The sequence below is a fragment of the Aulonocara stuartgranti genome, assembly GCF_965226115.1.
Source record: "Aulonocara stuartgranti genome assembly, chromosome: 9".
Taxonomy (NCBI): domain Eukaryota; kingdom Metazoa; phylum Chordata; class Actinopteri; order Cichliformes; family Cichlidae; genus Aulonocara; species Aulonocara stuartgranti.
Window position 1 is genome coordinate 6,985,097 of NC_138960.1, and position 20,849 is coordinate 7,005,945.

Genomic DNA, 20,849 nt, shown 5'->3' on the forward strand with positions numbered 1-20,849 from the left:
CAAAAATCTGGCATTGTAACACGGGTGTGTTTACTTTTTATATCCACAGCAGCACTTATATAAAAAAGTGCACACTGTCACGTGTCTTTCTTTCTTGTGAGATATATATTCTTGTAAAATACCCAGAGTTCCTACTTCAAATTCCCTACAGTATAAATGTACCTTCTTTCTTTTAAAATACCTGAAGCTACTCAGTACTTAAACGTGACTTCTGACCGTCGGGTGGTCAACAGCGTCGCAGATCATGAGCAGCAATGTGACGCTTCTGTTCATGTGTCATGTGCTCTAATCGTTTTTTAGTTCAGCCCTGCTCTGCAAAGAGGCTTTTTCATCAATGCTGCGCCCGAAGCGAGCATGCTGTTAGGTTTCTTCTAGCCGACTTTTATTGTCAGCTTTCGCTGAAAAGTGTTGAATAGAAACACAAATGAATGTATGTTTTACAGTTTTTACTTTTGACTTCTTTTTGCGGGGAAAGTCTCTGAGCCGAGCGACAGACAACTTCAGCAGCACCACATTTTTGTTCTCTGAGCGCTTCATCCATCCATTCATCCACTGCGGCGAGGATGGGGGACGCGGCGGCGGAGTGCACCATCAAGGTGGTGTGCCGTTTCAGGCCGCTGAACAGCGCTGAGGTGGCCCGCGGAGACCAGTACATACCCAAGTTTAAGGGGGACGACTGTGTGCTGATGGTGAGTGTGCGAAACAGTAAGCAGACCTTTTCACATTTTATTAACTGAAATTGTTGTTGTTTTTACATCGTTCTATATTTTGGGTTGGAAATGCTGATTTTGGAGGCACTAACAGTGGCTAATTAAGGCTAATGCAAGCCACTTAAATCAACTTGAACAGGTCATCTTCACCATGCCTGCACTGAGTTGCTGCAGTGTGACTGGCTGATGTGACTGCTTCGGAGCAGTTGAACATGAACATTCACTTTCTTTAATGTCTAAGTGCTTTTTAACATTCGTACCCCACCAACCTTCCAATTAGTAAATGACCTGCTCAACCTGCCAAACCACAGCCATCCCCCAAAATGTTCCTCACTGTAGTAAAATAGTTTAGAAACATATCCCACTTGTTTAGTAACTTGCGAACACACTTGAGCTGTGTCACATCAAGTATCTTATGTTTTTAATCTGATGCTCTTAAAGTGCCTCAGCTGAGGACACCCTGAAGGCAGAGGAGGAAGTAACAAAGCATATATTAAATATAAATAATTTGCTAAATATAACAAACATGTTCAACAAAGAAAATTTCAAAGAAAGAAAAATTAAAATCTCAAACCAGAAAACCCAGGGGGGGACACTGATCTAGAAGCAGATGACTCAAAGATGGCATGAGGAGAAAACAGTAATACAGGCTTATGTAAATGCATGGGTGGGAAATAAATAAAGACAGGAAATCAAAGCAAAGCAATACCCCCAAAGAGCTGACCTTCAAAGTAAAACAAGACTAAAAGAGAGACACTAAGAACAGTGGATAAAATATTACAAACACAAACTAAAAGTAGAAAACAGTGGGAAAAAAGATTGTGCAGTGAGCATGAAAAAGTAGGGCTGCTGTTGTGCAGCAAACTCTAAATTCTTGATGGTATACTTTACTATTTCTCACTGCTTCCACCTCTTGTTTAAAGGGCAAACCATACTACTTTGACCGTGTGTTCCAGTCCAAGACAACTCAGGAGGAGTTTTATAATGCTGTGGCTCAGAAGATAGTCAAAGGTAAGCTGTGCATTGGAATCTGTTCATGAAATACAAAGCCAAACCCCAATCCTAAATGTGTTACTTCTTTGTACAGATGTTTTGGAGGGATACAACGGGACCATCTTTGCTTATGGGCAGACATCTTCAGGCAAAACACACACAATGGAGGTACTATGAAGTATCAGCTGTTGCTTTTTTTTGCTACTGGTCAAACATATTAAAAATAGCCAGGAAAAGCCTGAGATTCTGTGCTGTCTTACTTTTATCATCATGTCCTGAAGGGGAAGCTTCATGACCCTGAAATGATGGGAATCATTCCTCGAATTGTGCAAGACATCTTTAACTACATTTATTCCATGGATGAGAACCTGGAGTTCCACATCAAAGTATGTAGCTGAGCAACGAGGCAGGCGCACATGAAAAGATCTGATAAAGTCTCACTGTGCGCTTTTGTTTTGCAGGTTTCATATTTTGAAATCTATTTGGACAAAATTAGGGACTTGTTGGATGGTATGTACGGGGTTAATCATCAGACAGACCCTGTTACAGAGACCATGATTCATTCTTTGCTTTCATTTTCCTCCACAGTGTCAAAGACCAACCTTCCTGTACATGAGGACAAGAACAGGGTCCCATATGTCAAGGTAAGACAGACTGAGTGCTTCATTTTCAAGGCACAACATTGTTTCTGATTAAACTCAAAGTCTGCAGTCATACAGTCACAAACTTCTCCCTGCTGGTTCTAATGCATTAGTTATGAACAACAGAGCAAAACAATGATGCTAATGTGATAGCTTACCTACAGGGTTTTATGTATAAAGGGTAAGAAGGCTTTACAGATCATTGTATTTCATTTGGCATTCAGCTATAAGTCGCATAGACCATGACTGCATGAAGAAATCCAAGGAGATACAAAAGCTACTGAGACCATGAAGCACTAGCTCTCCTTTCATAAATATCCAGTGGAGACTGTTAGCGTGTCACGGTCCCTTCAGCTAATAAATGTGTCTCTATAAACCAGTCCTGCTGTGGGGCTACTGAGAATAATATTTCCTTGTGATGTTCATGTGTCCCCAGGGCTGTACCGAGCGTTTTGTCTGCACTCCTGACGAGGTCATGGAAGCCATAGACGAAGGCAAAAATAACCGAAGCGTGGCTGTCACAAGTGAGTTCGTACATTGCGGCCTCTCATGGGTTCATCCTCACTGAGTCTCCTGACTGTTGCCACACTCCCAAAAGCTGAGCCAAGAAGACATCTGTGAAAAACACATTAAAGTCAGGTTCTTTCTAACCATGGGTACACGATTTAAACTGAAGCTGAGCTGACTTAATTATGCACTTATTTTCTGAATTAAATGGATCCCATTATGGCATCAGTTAAGTTTGTTGGAAAATTATAATTTCTGTAAACAGACATCTGCATATGAACATACTGTCAGGATCCTGGGTCATTTGACCCAGCGTTCTTAGTTTTCCTGTGTTTCTGTATTATGTCAAGTTCATTTGTGATTTATTCTATGGTTCCTAGGTTTTGATCCCCTGCCCCTCATGTTTCTCTGTGCCCTCTGTTCTGTTTAGTCTTCTCTGCCCATGTGTTCCCCCTGTGTTGTTGCCTTCTGTGTCTCCCTCTGTGTGACTGTCTTATATAGTGATGTGAGTTATTGTGTTTTGCTCCCACTCCTTGTGTTCCGTGTTTTCCTCTTCCCTTCGTGTATTTCTTCATGTGCTCTCCCCATGCTCTCTCTCCCCTCCTGTCTCCCCTCCTGTCTGTGTCTCTGTTCTTCCTGTGTTACGTTTAAGGTCCACATCTTGGGTTAGTATTTTCAGCTCTGTGCCCTCCCTGTCTTGTTATGCATAATTGTCCTCAGCTGTGCTCCCCGTGTGTTCCCACCTCACTCATTACCTTCTGTGTATTTATGTCGGAATCTCCCTCTGTTCCATGTCGCTGTGATTTTGCATTCACCCCTCGTGTCTGAGAGCCTGCATTTTGGGTCCAACTCCTGCCCGCCACACAGCGATTCTTGACACATACAGAATCTGTAAGCATGGGACAACATTTTTGGTCCTGGAAGCTGGAAGCTGACTGTTTGTATCTAGTCAGACTTTGGTTGCATGCAGGTCCATGCATAGAGCCACTGTGATGGTAACAGACTGGTTCTTACATAATGCATTTCTACAACAGTTCACACCAGCACTTGTTTCTGCTTTCTATGTAACATTCATACTCCAGTGGAAGCACCAGTGAGCAACTTCAGTATCTTGCTCAATGATACTTTGACATGCAGACTGGAGCAACCACCAGTCTTCTGATTAGTCGATGACCTGCTCTGCCTCCTGATCTGCAGCCACCACAACAAACGTTTTTGCTCTACCTGAGATCAGCAGGATAACACAGTCGGAAGGTCCTGTGTGATCTCCTAATTTAACGCTGTGACATGAAGATTAAAGGAGATGCTGATCTGCTGGGAAGGCAGCTGTGCTCACCACTATACCACCATTCCAGATGTCAAGGATTGGTTTTGGACTTTGGAGTTTGCATATCCTCCCTGTGCCTGCAGGTTTAAAAATACCAGTCCATTTCCATTTATCTTTCCACTCAGCAGGACATATTCTATGTTCAATAATTCCATTAAAAAGGCAAGAACAGCATATGGACAGTCAAGAGGTGTTAGAAGATGTGAGGCCTTTTAGATACCAGTCAGCTACAGCTACCTGTGTTAGTCGCAGCTGGAGTTTTTATGTATTCTAGTCTGGTTAAGTCTCATTCTTTTACCTTGGTAATCCCTCAGAAAAAACACTTCAATGGGCCATTATTTTTATAGCGTGCAAACCTAGAATAATATAATCAGTAATAACTGTTTTTTTGTTTGTGTGCCCACATGTACATTCAGACATGAATGAGCACAGCTCCAGGAGTCACAGCATCTTCCTCATCAACATCAAGCAGGAAAACAGTAAGACTGAACAGAAATTAACCGGCAAGCTGTACCTCGTCGATCTGGCTGGGAGTGAAAAAGTATGATCCTCAGTACTCCTCCTCCTCCTCCTCTCTGACCTCTCTCATCTTCATAACCTCTGCAAATGTGTTTTTTCCCAATTTCAAGAGCCCGCCTCTGACTTGAACCAGCTAAAGAGTAGCTTTTAAGTAGTTGTTTATTAATAGAGTAGAAACCAGGCCTGATTTAAAACTCAGGGTGGAAACAGCTCTTTTACTCTCATTTACCTTTTCCCTAGTGGCAAAGTGTGTCTGTATTAAATGGATCGGTATGATAAAAGTTTAATGATGCTATCGTGCTGCCACTTCAGTTCAGGGGGGAAACTAGAGCAATCTTCCATCAGTAAAGTGTAAAATGTTAACAGACCAGTCATAGCGCTAAACCCCGGGAAAGCCATTGACATGCTTTGTCAACTTTCTTTTACTAAGCTGATCTTGTTAAAAGAAAAAGGTTCTGAGCATCTGTTATGTGACACAGTTTTCAGCTTCACTATGACAATTGTGCTGTTTTTGTGTTTCAAAGGTGGGTAAAACTGGAGCAGAGGGTACAGTGCTGGATGAAGCCAAGATGATTAACAAGTCCCTGTCTGCACTGGGAATTGTCATCTCAGCTCTGGCAGAAGGCTCGGTGAGACAGTTTGCGACTCTGCTTGGTGAAGCGTTAGAATTACTGCCACTCCAAAATGTGATTCAAAGTTTATAAATGAAATTCGTAAAAAGGAGAGGCTGAAGTGAGTTTATTATCACAAATGTGCTGATTCGTTCATTAGATATTTTGATCCCATAAGTTATATTTGCATGAGCATGGTGACAGAGCTGTGAAGTGGGGTGGGATTACATTAGCTCTTAACGGCTTCTTGTTTGCGGTGGTCATGGACAGGCTGACAGAAGAGGCCAGGCAGGTGTCTCTGTGAACCATTATGTTTACACAGGACATTTGGATCTGTGGTGACAAAAGAGAGCAGGTGGATGAGAGCCTGGAGAGGTGGAGGTATGCTCTGGAGAGAAGAGGAATGAAATCCAGTAAATCCCAAAATGTTGATTCTGTTCATCTGGACGTAGCGTTGTTCATCCAGTGGTGCTAGTTTCAGTCATTGTGCAATGTGCTCTTTATAAGGTTGGGGAAACCTGCAGTCAGCTGAGACTGAGGAAGTCACTTGGATGAGCAATGAAACGTTTCTCCCACTGGAAACGCTCCGTCCAGATGAACAGAATCAACCTTCTGGGATTTACTTACCTAAATGATTGAGCATGCATAAAGAAATCCAGTAAAAGCATGACAGAATGCATGTGTGTGAATAAGAAGGTGGAGCAGAGGTAGTTTAAATACCTTAAACCATCCAAAGCAACAGACAGTGCACAAGAGAGGTGAAGAAGAGAGTGTAAGCAGGGTGGAGTGGGTGGAGATGAGCGTTGGGATGATTTGACAGAAGGACGGCAGCAAGAGTGAAAGGGAAAAATTACAAGATGAAAGTTAGACCTGCCATTATGTATGGTTTAAAGACGGTGGCTAACAAAAAAAAAACAGGAGAGGTAGAGCTGAAGATGCTAAGACTTCCACTGGCAGTGACCAGACTGGACCAGATTAGAAATGAGTTCATCGGAGACAGTAAAAATGAGCGGTTTGGAGACAGTTATAGAGGCAAGGGTGAGGTGGTTTTGATATGTTCAGAGAAGGGAGAGTGGATATGAAGGATGTTGAATATTGAGCTGCAAGGCAGGAGGAAAAAATGAGGACAACAAAGAAGATTCATGGATGTAGTGTTGTATGACATGCAGAGAGTTGGTGTGACAGAAGAGGATGACAGGGACAGGGTGAGATGAAGGCAGATCGCTGAATTCGAAGAATTTGTTGTACTGTTTCTGCTGATGTCTGCGCCTTAAACACTTAACACACTGGATAAATGTGCATATCACCATGTAATGTGTGCAAGATAGATGTTGATCTACTGATCACATCATATCTCCATTTTCTTGGTTATTACTATGACTATTTCCAGTTCTGGGGGGACTATCAGACCAGATTGGACCTCAAAAAATTATGCTAAAGATGAGCACAGCATGCTAAAATGTGAAGGCAAAGGTGTATATTTATGAAAAGTTGTGAAATCATCAGAGTGCAAACCACCTGTGTAGCTGTTTAGGTTAAAGGACTTGCAATACTGTGGAACAATCTTGTGTGCAAAAATAGGAACATCAGCCTGCAGCTGGAGACATTTTTTAAATATTTACTGTTTCTTTTTATTGTAGGACGGCATTATAGAACCTGAATACATTTTACATACCATAGATTTATCATAAGACCTGATCTAAGCCACCCTGAATATCCCAGGAGTTGCACCTATTTCAAAGCTCTAGGAACCCTGAGATGAACCATCGGCCTACTGCTCAGGAGCCTCCATAGAGGGTTTTTATATTGCTAAAATGTTACAAATTGAGTATATTATATTTTGTAAGTGCATGATAGTGGACTGCAGTCCTTAATTTAAATTGCTCAGTTACATTTCATCACAACAGGCTTCACTGTTGTAAATGCTGTTTGTGACATGCAGAATTATCATATAATGCGACATATGGTCCCTCTCAATCCGCCTAGTCCTACATACCATACAGAGACAGTAAGATGACCAGAATCCTGCAGGATTCCCTGGGAGGGAACTGTCGGACAACTATGGTCATTTGCTGCTCACCTTCGGCTTACAATGATGCAGAGACCAGGACTACATTGCTTTTTGGACAGAGGTACGTAGACACAAACCTGTCATCACATCTGTACAAATGATGTTACTGAACTGAAAGGTGTTCCACAAATAGCTACGTTTTAATATTAAAAGATTAGAGGCAAAGAAGACTGTGGTCTAGAGTCATAAATATGAATGATCCATAGGTTTGGTGTCTGACTCCATAAAGACAGGGCACCGACTTAAGCTCAGAAACACCGACCTCTGAGCTGGCTCTGCGGTGAAACCAGGCTCAACTGTGTGCTGTTAGTATTCAAAACAGACCGCTACCACTTTCTCACCTCTGTGTCTCACCAGAGCAAAGACCATCAAGAACCAAGTGACTATGAATGTGGAACTGACAGCAGAGCAGTGGAAGAGCAAATGGGAGAAAGAGAAGGAGAAGAACAAGACACTGAGAAACACAGTCACCTGGCTTGAGAATGAGCTGACCCGCTGGAGGAGCGGTGAGGGCCACAGGCTGTATTATGTGTGGGTTATGTGTGGGTCATTAAAGCAGAGGCAGAGGAGTTTGCAGACATATGATCATTGTTTTTATGTGTTTAATGTTAGTATGGATATGTTCATAACAAGGTTAAATCTTGTGTCCTTGTGTTTAGCAATTAGAGTTGAGCTGCACATGGATCCTAACAGGAGGCTTTTAAAGAAAGAGCTCCTTGTTTCTATATTTAATAACGACAAACAGTCCCCCGGAAAAATATGCAAGACCATGCCTGTCCTGCACTAATGCTACACATGAAGGCTCGTTAATTTTGACTAGTTTTCCTTTCTTTTTTTTGTATTAAGAACCTGTTAAAAAAAGGATTCCTGTGTGTGCAGTCATAATATTTTCTCTGATGGGGAGCTATTTAGGGTGGAAACAGACCTTCTTATATCATCTTTCTGCTGCTCCCTGCAGGAGAGAGTGTGCCAGCGGATGAGCAGTTTGACAAAGAAAAGGCCAAAGAAGAAGTCCAGGCCCTGGAGAGCACCCACCACAATGACAAGACGCCACCCAAACCTGCCCTGAGCTCCCTGCCAGGAGTCAAACTCACAGATGCAGAGAAAGAGAAGTACGAGGCGGAAATGGCCAAGCTCTACAAAGAGCTGGACGACAAGGTAACGAAACAACGTATGTATGTGTGTGTGTGTGTGTGTGTGTGTGTGTGTGTACGTGTATATATACATGTATGTATGTATGTATGTATGTATGTATGTATGTGTATATATATGTATGTGTATATATGTATGTATGTATGTATGTATGTATGTATGTATGTATGTATGTATGTATGTATATGTATGTGTATATATGTATGTATATATATATGAATGTGTATATATATGTATATATTAGAACATGCAGATAAAGTGCAATGCAGTAGCAACTGACAGATTTTTTAACATATTTAAATAGACATTACCTCAGGCAAGACATGCTATTAATCTCCAGCAGGATGACAGTAAAAACTAGAACACTGAATCTATTTCGGTAGTACTTTGACTTTGTGAGAGCAGGATGAAAACTATGAAAGGTTTCACAATTCCTGTCACATGAAATTTCACAATATCTTCACTTCATCTTTCTCTTTTGTTTTAATAATGTAAATTCATTCTTGATATTGGAATAAAGAGAATATATTTATGTGAAAACCAACATTCGTCTTCTAATTAATTGTGGTGAACTTATTTCTTTTGACCAGCAGGTGGTGCAACTGGTTGCTGTTCAGTATTGCTCTTTGGCAGGAGAATTATGTGAATGAAACATTACTGGATTTCTCTTTTCCTCTGCCTTTCCTGTAGGACGATGAGATCAACCAGCAGTCTCAGTTGGTGGAGACGCTGAAGCAGCAGATGTTGGATCAGGAGGAGGTGACACTGCATCCGCCTTGCCTTCCTTTCTTTCCTTCCTTCCTTCCCCTGTGCCTTCCCGCTGTTCCAAATCCCCCTAGGCACTCCTGTTAGCATAAACCTGGTGTGACAGCTGATTGCAGACCATTAGTAGCCCTGCAGGAGAGGTCAAACTGTAACTCACCCTTAGCAAGCACAGGAGCATCACCAGATTGAGCACATTTTTCTTCACTGTTCACAAATCTGTTTTGTAGTCCCTGCTGTTGATACATTTTTTAACATACTTTCAAACCTGACCATAGGAGAGCATCACTGAGCATCATTTACCTCTCCTAGCTATTAGCATCCTCTCGCCGTGACCACCACACGTTGCAGACGGAGCTGAACCGGCTGCTGGCGGAGAATGAAGCCTCCAAGGAGGAAGTGAAGGAAGTGCTGCAGGCCCTGGAGGAGCTGGCTGTCAACTACGACCAGAAGAGTCAGGAAGTTGAAAACAAAACCAAAGAGTTTGAGGCTCTCAGTGAGGAGCTGAACGAGAAATCGGTGAGCAGCTTGAAGCTTTGGGGGAATTTGCTGGAAGTAAAAACACTAATCCTAATCCTAGATGCTTTGTGATGTGTGTTATCGTCCACCACTAGAGCTCCTTGGCCTCCATTGACTCAGAGCTTCAGAAATTGAAGGAGATGACCAACCACCAGAAAAAGAGGGTCACTGAGATGATGTCATCATTACTCAAAGACCTGGCTGAAATAGGCATCGCTGTGGGAAGCAATGACATCAAGGTTCCCAGTTTGGCTCTGATACACTGTTTCATATTCAGAAAAGTGACATTTGGGTTAAAACTATGAAATAACAGTGCTTTAGACCACAAGCTAACAACTTGTGGTCTAAGAACTATCAACATCATCAGGTATTCAGGTGATCCTTGCTGAAAATGAGGATGGTTTTGCATAGGCTGGTTGCAAGCACTTAATTCCACTGTGGATGTATCTCTCATTCAATTTATTTAGTGGATTCAGTCAGAAAATGTAGAACATGAACCTTGATAAAGTTTCTGCCAAAGTAGAACTTCAAATCAACCTTTATTATCACAAAAAAAGAAAAGCACCCAATCTTGAAAAATAAGAAACAGAAACTAAACTATGAGTGTTGAATTTCTGCAGATAATGACTTTCAATAGTCCTTAAAAAATTGGTAAAACAGATTTGGTTGAACCAACAGTGTGAAATTGATTGATTCAAATGTAAAACTGGTAAAAGCACAAATATGCTCACAGAAAACGCTTCAGCAGACTAATGTTCTGCATATTTTATGATCAGACGACAGTCAATCAGTTTGTTGTCTAGTTTTAATAGGAATTGTGAGCATCTTGGTTTGTTTCCACTGGTTTCCAGTGTATCTCCAACTGCATGCTCTTCAAGAAATTTTGATAAACTCCTAATCTATTTTAAACTCCATGGATGGTCTGAGTGGGACTGAGTCTGAGGAATGTCTTTGACCTACGTAATGTTCTCTCACGTCCTCAGCAACAGGAGAGCAGTGGTCTCATTGACGAAGAGTTCACTGTGGCCCGTCTCTACATCAGCAAGATGAAGTCAGAGGTGAAGACCATGGTGAAGCGCAGCAAGCTGCTGGAGAGCACACAGACCGAGAGCACCCAGAAGCTGGACGAGACTGAGAGCGAGCTGACTGCCTGTCAGCTCCGCATCTCCCAGGTAACAGCTGCTTAACAACTGCTGCCATCTCAGATGCTGTCGCCATAGTGACATATAGTTAAGATGTCAGATTATGTGGTTCTATATCAATAACAATGGGGCCTAACAATTGGGTCTGGCCTAAAAGAACTGTCATTTAATTTGTATGAGTCCTTTTCATGTCTTTCGTTGGCCGGTCGTTGTTTAGCAAGAAGCCAAAATCAAGTCCCTGACGGAGTCCCTCCAGAATGTGGAGCAGAAGAAAAGACAGCTGGAAGAGAATGTGGACTCTCTCAGTGAGGAAATAGTCAGGACCAGGGCCCAGGGTGAGCAACACACTCTCTGCTCTCCATTCTGTTTTTGCACAAGGAGCCCTGTTTGGCTAAAGGTTTGTTGTGGAGAAGGCAGTGAAACTGCTGTAAGAGGTCCTTAAACTAACTAATAGTTGTCTGTATAGCAGGGGTGGGCAATCTCAGTCCACGAGGGCCGGTGTCCCTGCAGGTTTTAGATGTGTCCTCGAACCAACACAGCTGATTTAAATGGCTAAATTAGCTCCTCGACATGTCCTGAAGTTCTCCAGAGGCCTGGTAACGAACTAATCATGTGATTCAGGTGTGTTGACCCAAGGTGAGATCTAAAACCTGCAGGGACACCGACCCTCGTGGACTGAGATTGCCCACCCCTGCTGTATAGTGACTCAAATGTTTTAGGACATAAAAGCTAAAGCAAGTGGGCACAGTGGTGCAATGGTGACCTTAAAACAAAGTCTCACACACTGATTTTAAAAAATAAAGTCTTGGAAACAACCCTGAATAAAAGGATTTAATCTTCTCTGGTGTTTTAGGGCTATTGACCAGTCAGATAGGGTAAAATCCACATTTCTTTAAAAATGTATTTATTATATGTACCGGCCACTTCATTAGGTGCACCTTGACCCCTTTTGTCTTCACAGCTGTCTTAATTCTTTGTGACAACTCACATGTGAAAAATATTTGGATACATTTTTTGTTGTGCATCGCGGTGCAGCAGGCAGGTCCCAAATACAGGACACAGAGAACAGAACTCAACCTTAACGGTAGTTTTACTGGTGGCTTCATAGGAACCAAGGTGCAGAATAATAATAGAACTTATTAACTAGGAAAATCTCTTTGGAAACATGGAACTCACAGGGACCCACGGCAAGAGGGACAATGTGACAAAGAGCAAGGGGGAAACTCAGACAATTGATACACAGCAGGTAATGAAGGGAGAGGAAACAGATGGGAAACAAAGTGGGAACAAATCAGGAATAACAAGACAAGGGAAGTTAAACTTGACACAAGACTATCACAATAAAACAGGAACAAGCATACACACTGAGACCCAGACTATGACATGCCAAACTAACACAGGGATAGAAGATTAAACACAGAGACAGAACACAGAAAGACTAGACAGACACGGGAACGTCACTGGGGGAACAAAGGGATCACAAAAGATATAGATTTAATAAGCAAGAAGGTGAACTAGAATCCTACAAACTGAGAATATAATAAAGGGCAAACTTAAAGGTATCCTTAAAACCATAAAGAAACTTAAAATCCTGGGTCCAAGATCCAGGGACCATGACATTTTTATTGTTTTAAACCTGAATTTGTAAAACTAAACTTGAATAAGTCATAAGTATTGATTATTAGCATTGAACGTTCAAAGAAGTATCTGTGTTTATGGATTTCCCTGAAAGTCATGTCAAGTAATACCTGCTTCTCCTTTAAATCTTGTTTCCAGTAAACTATGAAAAGGGTTTACATGACGTGGCAAGCTTAAGAAAAATACTGTTTGTACTTGTTTGTGCCATAAGAAACTAAAGAAGATCCATTGTTATATCCCAGTTGTTCCCAATAACATGGATCATTTCTTCTCCTTCCAGAGAAGGTTAATGCCATGGAGAAAGAGAACGAGATCCAGTCTGCAAATGAAGTCAAGGTACTGTAACACGTACAAAGTGTGATTGCCCACCTCATCTCATGCAGTGACTAGCTGTTTTTTTCCGTGTCTTCAGGAAGCTGTGGAGAAGCAGATCCAGACTCACAGAGAGGCCCATCAAAGGCAGATCAGCAGCCTGAGAGATGAGCTTGACGCCAAGGAGAAGCTTATCACTGAGCTGCAGGAGTAAGACACCACATCACCTAACGCTTGTCTCTTTGAGCGAAACTTACATGACTCGGCTGATTTTATCCCTGACCTCTGTGCAGTCTGAACCAGCAGATCATGCTGGAGCAGGAGAGGCTCAGAGTGGAGCATGAGAAGCTCAAGGCTGCTGACCAGGAAAAGAGCCGCCAGCTGGAAGAGCTCACGTAACATCTCTCGCGTTTATTTAACAGGAAAATGCACACTTGTTTAGCAGAACTGTTTTCCAGTCTTATTAATGCTTGTTTCATGTGCTGCAGGGTGCAGCAGGACAGGAGGGAGCAGGCCAGACAGGACCTGAAGGGACTGGAGGAAACTGTGGTCAGTTATTGCCACAAGTTTTGAAATCTGTATTTGCTTAGAAAATGAGTTCACCCACTACACAACAAACCTCTTATGTAAGTAGCTGTTAGCAGTAGTATGTTGCTGGGCGATTGTGGCTCAAGAGTTTGGAGTTCACCTTGTAATCGGAAGGTTGCCGGTTTGAGCCCCGGCTCGGACAGTCGTTGTGTCCTTGGGCAAGACACTTCACCCGTTGCCTACTGGTGGTGGTCAGAGGGCCCGGTGGCGCCAGCGTCCGGCAGCCTCCCCTCTGTCAGTGCGCCCCAGGGTGGCTGTGGCTACAATGGACCTGCCATCACCAGTGTGTGTATGGGTGGATGACTGAATGTGTAAAGCGCTTTGGGGTCCTTAGGGACTAGTAAAGCGCTATACAAATACAGGCCATTTACCAGGCCATTTGCTATGGAGATTTCGATCTCCACCAATACAACAGAGGTAAGAGGAAAAACAGTAACATTTTTAACATTCAGCTAGCATTAGCAAATATGGTCACTTCTGGTGTGACTGTGAGTATGAATGGGTGTCTATGGGTGGGTGGATGAATGGATAGATGGATGGATTTGATGGATTATGGAAAGCCTTTCTAGTGAAATTGGTGTAATTAGTTTCCTTTAATCAGCTTTAATCATGTGACCTCTTGCCACATTCATGTATTTTTGCACAAAGAGTAGTGGTGCTCAAAGATGTAATTTTTGGGAGCAATAATTAGGTATGAACTGACATGATGTGACATCTCAGTACAGCCTCACTATTATTTTTATGGCTCACTAGCCCAGATATAACCCAGATTTGTTGCCAGCAGCAAATGATACATTGTGACATGAGTTTGGAGGGCGATTTCTTGTCACTGTTATTCTTTGCAAACCTGTCTTTCTTGTCTTGTGTTAGGCACGGGAGCTGCAGACACTTCACAACCTGAGAAGGCTCTTTGTCCAAGACTTATCCACAAGATTAAAAAAGGTACAAGTCCTCAAAGTGTTTCTGTGATGGAACACATTTCAGCTCTCGGAGCAGATATGTAACCTCCCATTCCCTGAATGTTGCCATGGTGGATCATCACAGTAATTGCCATCTTGTGATCTGATTTGTCATCTGTTAAGACTCCTGTCTTACACAATATCACATGAGCTCTTCTTGCCTCGACCACGACGTTTACCTGGAGTGAGTCAAACAGCTCCATATTTCGCTCATGCACCGGCAACACTCCCATTAAATCTGCGTCCTTAATGAAATTTTAATGAATCCAGGGAACACAACAGAAAGTGTCTGCAATAAGTAGGCCATCTGATTCTTCAAAGGTAGCAGCTGTAATTTAGGGACCTGGGCCCTCAGTGCTGCTCATCTCCTGCCTTCCAGCGGAAGCTTGATGAGACAAAGGCAGAGCAGGCTTTCCTGGAGCACACAGAGAATATATTATGCTGCTGTACTCATCCAAAAACTGCTACTTATCACCACATTTAGGCACAGATGGGATTATCTGGATCAGGGCTCTTTGGTTACAGAATTATTTTTCACTTTGACACGGATTTGAAAAACTGAAAGCAACAAAATAAATTACATAGATAACAAAGTTGTTTGCTGTGCTTGGACAGAATGCTCAGATGGACTCAGAGGACACAGAGAGCAGCGCTGCCCAGAAGCAAAAGATCAGCTTCCTGGAGAACAACCTGGAGCAGCTAACCAGAGTTCACAAGCAGGTAGAAATAGATGCAAGCAAAGTGAGACGAGTGTCTCCCACTCAAACTGGCATCTCAAGGTTAAAAGCTCTATTTTTTCTCTTCTGTTTTAAATTCCACAGCTGGTACGGGACAACAATGACCTACGCAGCGAAATCCCAAAGATGGAGAAGCGCCTGCGGGCCACCGCTGAACGGGTCAAAGCCCTGGAGACCGCCCTAAAGGAAGCCAAAGAGAATGCAGCCCATGACCGTAAACGCTACCAACAGGAGGTGGCGCGCATTAAGGATGCCGCCAAGCCTAAAAACATGGGCAGGAGAGGGTCAGCACAGATAGGTAGGTGGCACCACTGTTTTAAAAAGCGACGTCTTTTACCAGACTAAAAGGTAGCAGTTAGCTAAGCTTGATGTAGTCTTGCTGTTTGTTTTGAGATCAGGTATGACACATTATAAAAATAATTCTCAAAAGCTATATAGATGTTGATAATCCTGGTACCCTGGGCAGATTATATAATAAATTTCATCCAGATTGACTAACAAATCTAGGCGGAGTTTGGGACCAGGGAACATATATATAACACTATGATTATTATAGTAGGTTTTGTACGTTTTGTAGTTTTTTTGTTGTTTTGGACAGGATCAGGCTAATCATTGATCAGTGTTTTTTATTTTTATGCTAACCTAGGCTAACAGCCAGCTAGCTTTAGCACTAAAGTGATAAAGCTAGGCTAACAGCCGCCTAGCTTTATCACTAAAATGATGCATATACGTCAGTATTTTATTAATGTTCTCATCTGATTCTCAAACAGAAAGAAATTAGTGTTTGGGTTTTTTAAAAATATCAGTGGGCCATTAACCTTCCCTCTGTAAATGATTGTTATTGTTTCGCTGTGTCCAATCCAGCCAAGCCTATCAGACCTGGTCAGCTGCCAGGGGCTCCCATAAACTTCAGTGTCAACAGGTCCAACCTCATCCAGAACAACCACCCTACCGGCATTAAGGGAGGAGGAGGCAATAACAGGCAAGAAAAACATGCACCCTGTTTCCCTGCAGTCCCAGGTTTATGAATTAGCGTTCATGTTTGCTTAATCCTAATACTTTGAGTAACCTCTGTCTGAAGATGGCCTCCCAGTTTATAATTAGCTAAGACAGATGGGCCAAGTAAAGGCTTTTTGAATAATGGCTCAATTACAGCTGCCTTAAAAGCCTCTGATACGTATCCTGTTGATAGAGATAAATTAATCATATTGAAAATTGATTAATTCAGTCTTGTAGAAAGGGGGACACAAAAACGTGACAAGCCAGTGATGACCAACTTATCAACTCTAAGATGATTCATGTTTCTTTTCTCATTCATTCTTTTGCATCTATCCACAAGTTTATGGACTTCATTATTAATTGTTGTCAAAATTTCTCCCCCTCACAGTCCCTGATGGTACTAATACTCACTCAGATACAAAACCAAAGAAGCAGACTGACGTGGACATCCATCAGCTGAATCGTTGCACTATTCTTCCAATGTCTAAATGTGTATTTATTTACTGTACATAAGCGCAGCATAAGCTGCAAAGCTGCTCTTTTAAGCTCTGTAAGCACTCATAACGTGTAATAGTGTCCTGCAAAATCCACTTTTATTATGACAGGCTGGTGTGTTTCCTTTTCCCAGGCACAGATAATATTTTACATTGTGCCAACATGCATGTACATACAGTATCAGACCTTGATGGCCACCTCAGCATGAGAGCAGAGATGAAAACAAGGCTGAACGAAGGCCTTGATTCTTTCGTCTGTTTGTTGACTTATTGATTGGTTAAAATGTGACATGTGCAATTCACAGATGTCACAAAAACTTTTGAAGGCAAAAAACCCCCCACTTTAGTTGTACTCATAGGAAAAAGGAAGTTTTGACAGGACTCTGTGCAGTCCACTCTTACTGTTCCCATAGGATTTACGAGGGCACATAGTAGCCAGGTGCTGCTAATCAAATGCACTTGATTAACAGATCATCAGCGAGTGTGAGCGCCTCTATGAAACAGATGTTTTGCCAGTTTGCTAGTCTGGAACATTCGGATGTGTTTTAATAATGTTCCACAGTTTTCCCAGGGGAAAATCACCAGAAATTCACCCCAAGGTCAGATTGTGGAGTTTTTGGAAAATCTGAAAAACAAAAAAAACCCCGCCAAGAGCTACGTCTCTTAGCATGCTAAATGCTAACGTTCATGACAGGATGATTAGGAAATGACTGCACAAGTATGACTTGTTTGGAAAGGTTGCCAGGAGAAAGTCTCATCTATTGGAAAGGAAGATGGCAGCATGATTTAGGTTTGCAAAGTTGTATCTGAAGGAACTGCATGACTTCTCTGGGTAGATGAGGCCAAGTGTGAGACCATCTGTCCAACAGCTTAAGCTTGGCTGAAATTGGGTCATGCAACAGGACAATGGCTGAAAAAAAGAAAAGGTGTTGTTTTGGCTCAGTGACAGTCCAGACCTCAACCTGATTGAAATGTCCTTATGCATAAATTCAGTTCAAAACTCAACAAACTGAAGCAATGTAAAGTTGTGTTGGCCAAAATTCTCACATGATGTAAAGTTATACAGAAAACAATTACTGCAAGTTAATGCTGCTTAAGGAGGTTATACGAGCTACTGAATTGTGGGGTGTACTGAGTTTTTCACTGGACTGCACAGACTACTGTGAAAACTTTCTTTTTCACGACTGTGTCTTAGTTTATGTCACTGAAGTTGCACTGCTGCATTGCAGCACCTTTTGCTGGAGACAGCAGAGGGCAGAAATGGCATAAGCATAAAGCATGACCGTGTCTAGCATTATAGAACAGAGAATGATCTGCCTATGTGTAATTGTTATTATTGTAAAGATACCTCAATAAAATCAATCTGGAACTGCTGTCATATTTTGGTGTGATAGCTTAACAAGCTAATAACGATGATGCTGAAGCAGCAGTTTTTTGTCCCTTAAACATTTAACATTTTATTAAATGAATCTGTTACTACAGTGCTGGGTTCAGCTTCCACTGCAGTTTTCAAATGTATATATTAATAATTATTAATAAACTTTAATTTGAAAGCTTGCTTGGTGACTTTATTTCCTGTACCATCGGGATAACTCAATGGAGGGGGGGTTAGTTCAAGTTCAAGGTTCTTTATTTGTCACATGCATAGTTATACAAGTATAACACACAGTTGAGGAGATGAATAAACTACACAGGAGTATATGGGGGAGGGGGGGGGGCACCTATTAAAGTGAGCGGTAGCAAAGGAAAAAGCTTATACTGAGTTGTATGTGAGACTGGACGCTGAGGAAGGAGAAAGGGACTTGTGGTGATTGGCTGCAGACAGAGATTGAGTATGTGCAGCATGATTAAGAATAGAGATGGAAATGTGCTAACATATGACGAGTGTTGAAAAGGTGAAAGGAGGACTTTGATGAGCTGATTAATGTAGAAAATATGAGAGGGTATGAAAATAAACAACCAAACAGGAGGAAAAGAAGACCACAGAAAAGATTGATGGATGTCATGGGCCAAACACAGGTTTGACAGAGAAGGATGCTCGGGATAGGGTGACATGAAGGCAAATGATCCACTGTGGCAATCCTTAAAAAGAGCAGCCAGAAGACGAGTAGGAAAATAAATACAAGAAAAACAAATTCCCTACCTAACACATTAGGTGGGGAATCCTGCCTCAGAAAATTCTGAGCATCAGACACTTGGTTTCCTGTATTTTGGAAAGTTTTTTTTTTACTTTCAGTTTAGCGCGGGAGACACAACTCAGGCACCATTGAACAGTTTAACATCTGAGTGAGATCTAAACTTCGACAAGACTGAGACAACATCAACGGGAGCTGAAAAAGGTCCTGGCTGTTCTTTTGCGTCATACCAACTTGTACCACAGGATGGTGTCCTAACTCAACCAAGGCAAGTCACTGAAAGCATTCCTATGCTGTTTTCCAGACACTCCCGAGTTAGCCTGTTCCAGCTTTAAAGTCAGGAAAGTGAGAAAAAACGGGATTCGTTTTCTACTGTTTATATTGAAGGCCGCCATCTTGGATTGCTAACTTGTGGTTGGCGGGGCTGCTCTGACTCTCTGAGTAGGAAATCCAAGTTGAGTTGGCATTCCAAAATTCCAAAGAAACAGCAAAAGCGAAAGGAACAGCAATACGCATGGAAAAGTGCAATGTTGCCCTCAGTGATAAAAGTCTGAATTAACATTTTCTGAAAAAACTGAAAGCAAGTTAGCAAGTTGCTAGCACACTAGCAAAACGTTAAAAAAAAAGCAAAACAGCCAAAAAACCTCTCTAAACAAGACTGATGTGTACTGAAATCAGTGCTCGGAACTGTCATTTCCTCTTTACAACAACACGTTGTGTTTTAACACAGAGTTGTTTATGACACATTCATACATTTTTCTAAGATACTATGGTTGTAGTGTTTTTGCCAGAGGCTAAGTCTGGGTGAGTGACTCCACTGAAGCCTCCCTGCTTCCTGGCACTAAATCATTCATGTTCCTGCTTGGATGGTAAAACACTCTTCTTTGATCACCAAAAGAAATTTCAGCTCAGTAGCCTATGTATGTTTGGTGATGTTACACGATTTAAAGACTGTGAGAATTAAAAGCCTGGTTCTGAAGGGAAATAATTTCATCTTACTGTCATGACCTTTACCTTGAGGAAATTTACAACTATTCCAAGTTTACCAGATCAAAGTCAAAGACCCCCAGGGTGTTCGGCCGGGAGAGGCCAGGGAGACCTCGAGGCTCTGAAACCCGTCTATCAGCGTTGACAGACGGGCGGAGTGGGAGTGACAGACGACTGCTGTGTTAAATGCCCCAACTGCCACAGGGTGCAATAAAGTACGCGAACTCAAACCGGAAACAAGTTTGTTTGTTCATGAAACTAAAGGTCCATCAAAAATCTAAAAACTATTCAACTGAAAATTTTGCTGATTACTTTATCACATCATGTAGGATTATAAACGCAAGTTAATTAACTCCCCAAGCCTTCAAGGATTTGTTTTTTTTACACAGTAAAATTTTCTTCCTAAAAAAACAAAACAAATGTGTGTTTATGTGTGAGGATTTCCTCTGAGATGAAATGTGTATAATATGATAATATAGTAGCACAGTCCAAGGACTACAACTCCGTTCAGCGAGGAGATTGTTATGCTTGGACAAATTAGTATTGCGGAGTATTGTGATATAAATTTTAGTGAGCAAAAATATAGATATAATAAAATGTGTTCTTTACGATGCAAATTAACTTCAAAACAAAAGTTCCCTGTAAAGTTCCCGTAGCATAAGACGAATAAAACAATAAAATAACCAAGAAATATAATTATCTGTTGCTGATTTGATAACCGTGTTTTTTGTTTTTTTAAATAACCTCCAAAATGTGTAATTAATGCACATTTGATATTTTTTAAATAAAACTCTTTTCCATTGTTTTGTACATTTGTGGGTACAGAGTCTGTCAGTGCCCCACAGCTGTGTGACTGCATCAAGCGTAATTCATTTTCCAAGAAATAGAAAAGTGCAAAGGCAAGGTTGTCTGTTACTAATAATATTATTATTTTTGTTATGATTATATCAATATGGCTCTTATGGTGATAGCGTTATCGTGATTATCTCCAATAGCGAGAATTTGACGGAGGCAGATTTATTTTGGCAATTATGACCGGATGTGCG

General features: G+C 41.7%; 1 protein-coding gene across 1 annotated transcript; it reads left to right on the plus strand.

The window, feature by feature from the left end:
- Positions 1–216: 216 nt before the first annotated feature.
- LOC309714906 (kinesin-1 heavy chain-like) lies at positions 217–18,239 on the plus strand. Its single transcript, XM_082547624.1, has 26 exons — positions 217–689; positions 1,634–1,721; positions 1,798–1,871; positions 1,985–2,089; positions 2,165–2,213; positions 2,292–2,347; positions 2,781–2,868; positions 4,595–4,719; positions 5,222–5,326; positions 7,295–7,440; positions 7,737–7,885; positions 8,338–8,537; positions 9,222–9,290; positions 9,606–9,812; positions 9,908–10,051; positions 10,796–10,984; positions 11,172–11,289; positions 12,873–12,928; positions 13,005–13,114; positions 13,198–13,299; positions 13,393–13,453; positions 14,363–14,434; positions 15,067–15,171; positions 15,273–15,486; positions 16,053–16,170; positions 16,576–18,239. Exons 1-26 carry the CDS (start codon positions 564–566, stop codon positions 16,580–16,582), a joined length of 2,883 nt encoding a protein of 960 aa, XP_082403750.1. The 5' UTR covers positions 217–563; the 3' UTR covers positions 16,583–18,239.
- The last annotated feature ends 2,610 nt before the right edge of the window (positions 18,240–20,849 follow it).

Bases quoted from the DNA above. Each gene is read 5' to 3' on its own strand.
- LOC309714906 (XM_082547624.1), top strand. From the start codon at position 564: ATGGGGGACGCGGCGGCGGAGTGCACCATCAAGGTGGTGTGCCGTTTC. The intron at 2,869-4,594 runs GTGAGTTCGTAC...ATGTACATTCAG, and splicing joins CCGAAGCGTGGCTGTCACAA to ACATGAATGAGCACAGCTCC. The intron at 9,291-9,605 runs GTGACACTGCAT...TACCTCTCCTAG, and splicing joins AGATGTTGGATCAGGAGGAG to CTATTAGCATCCTCTCGCCG.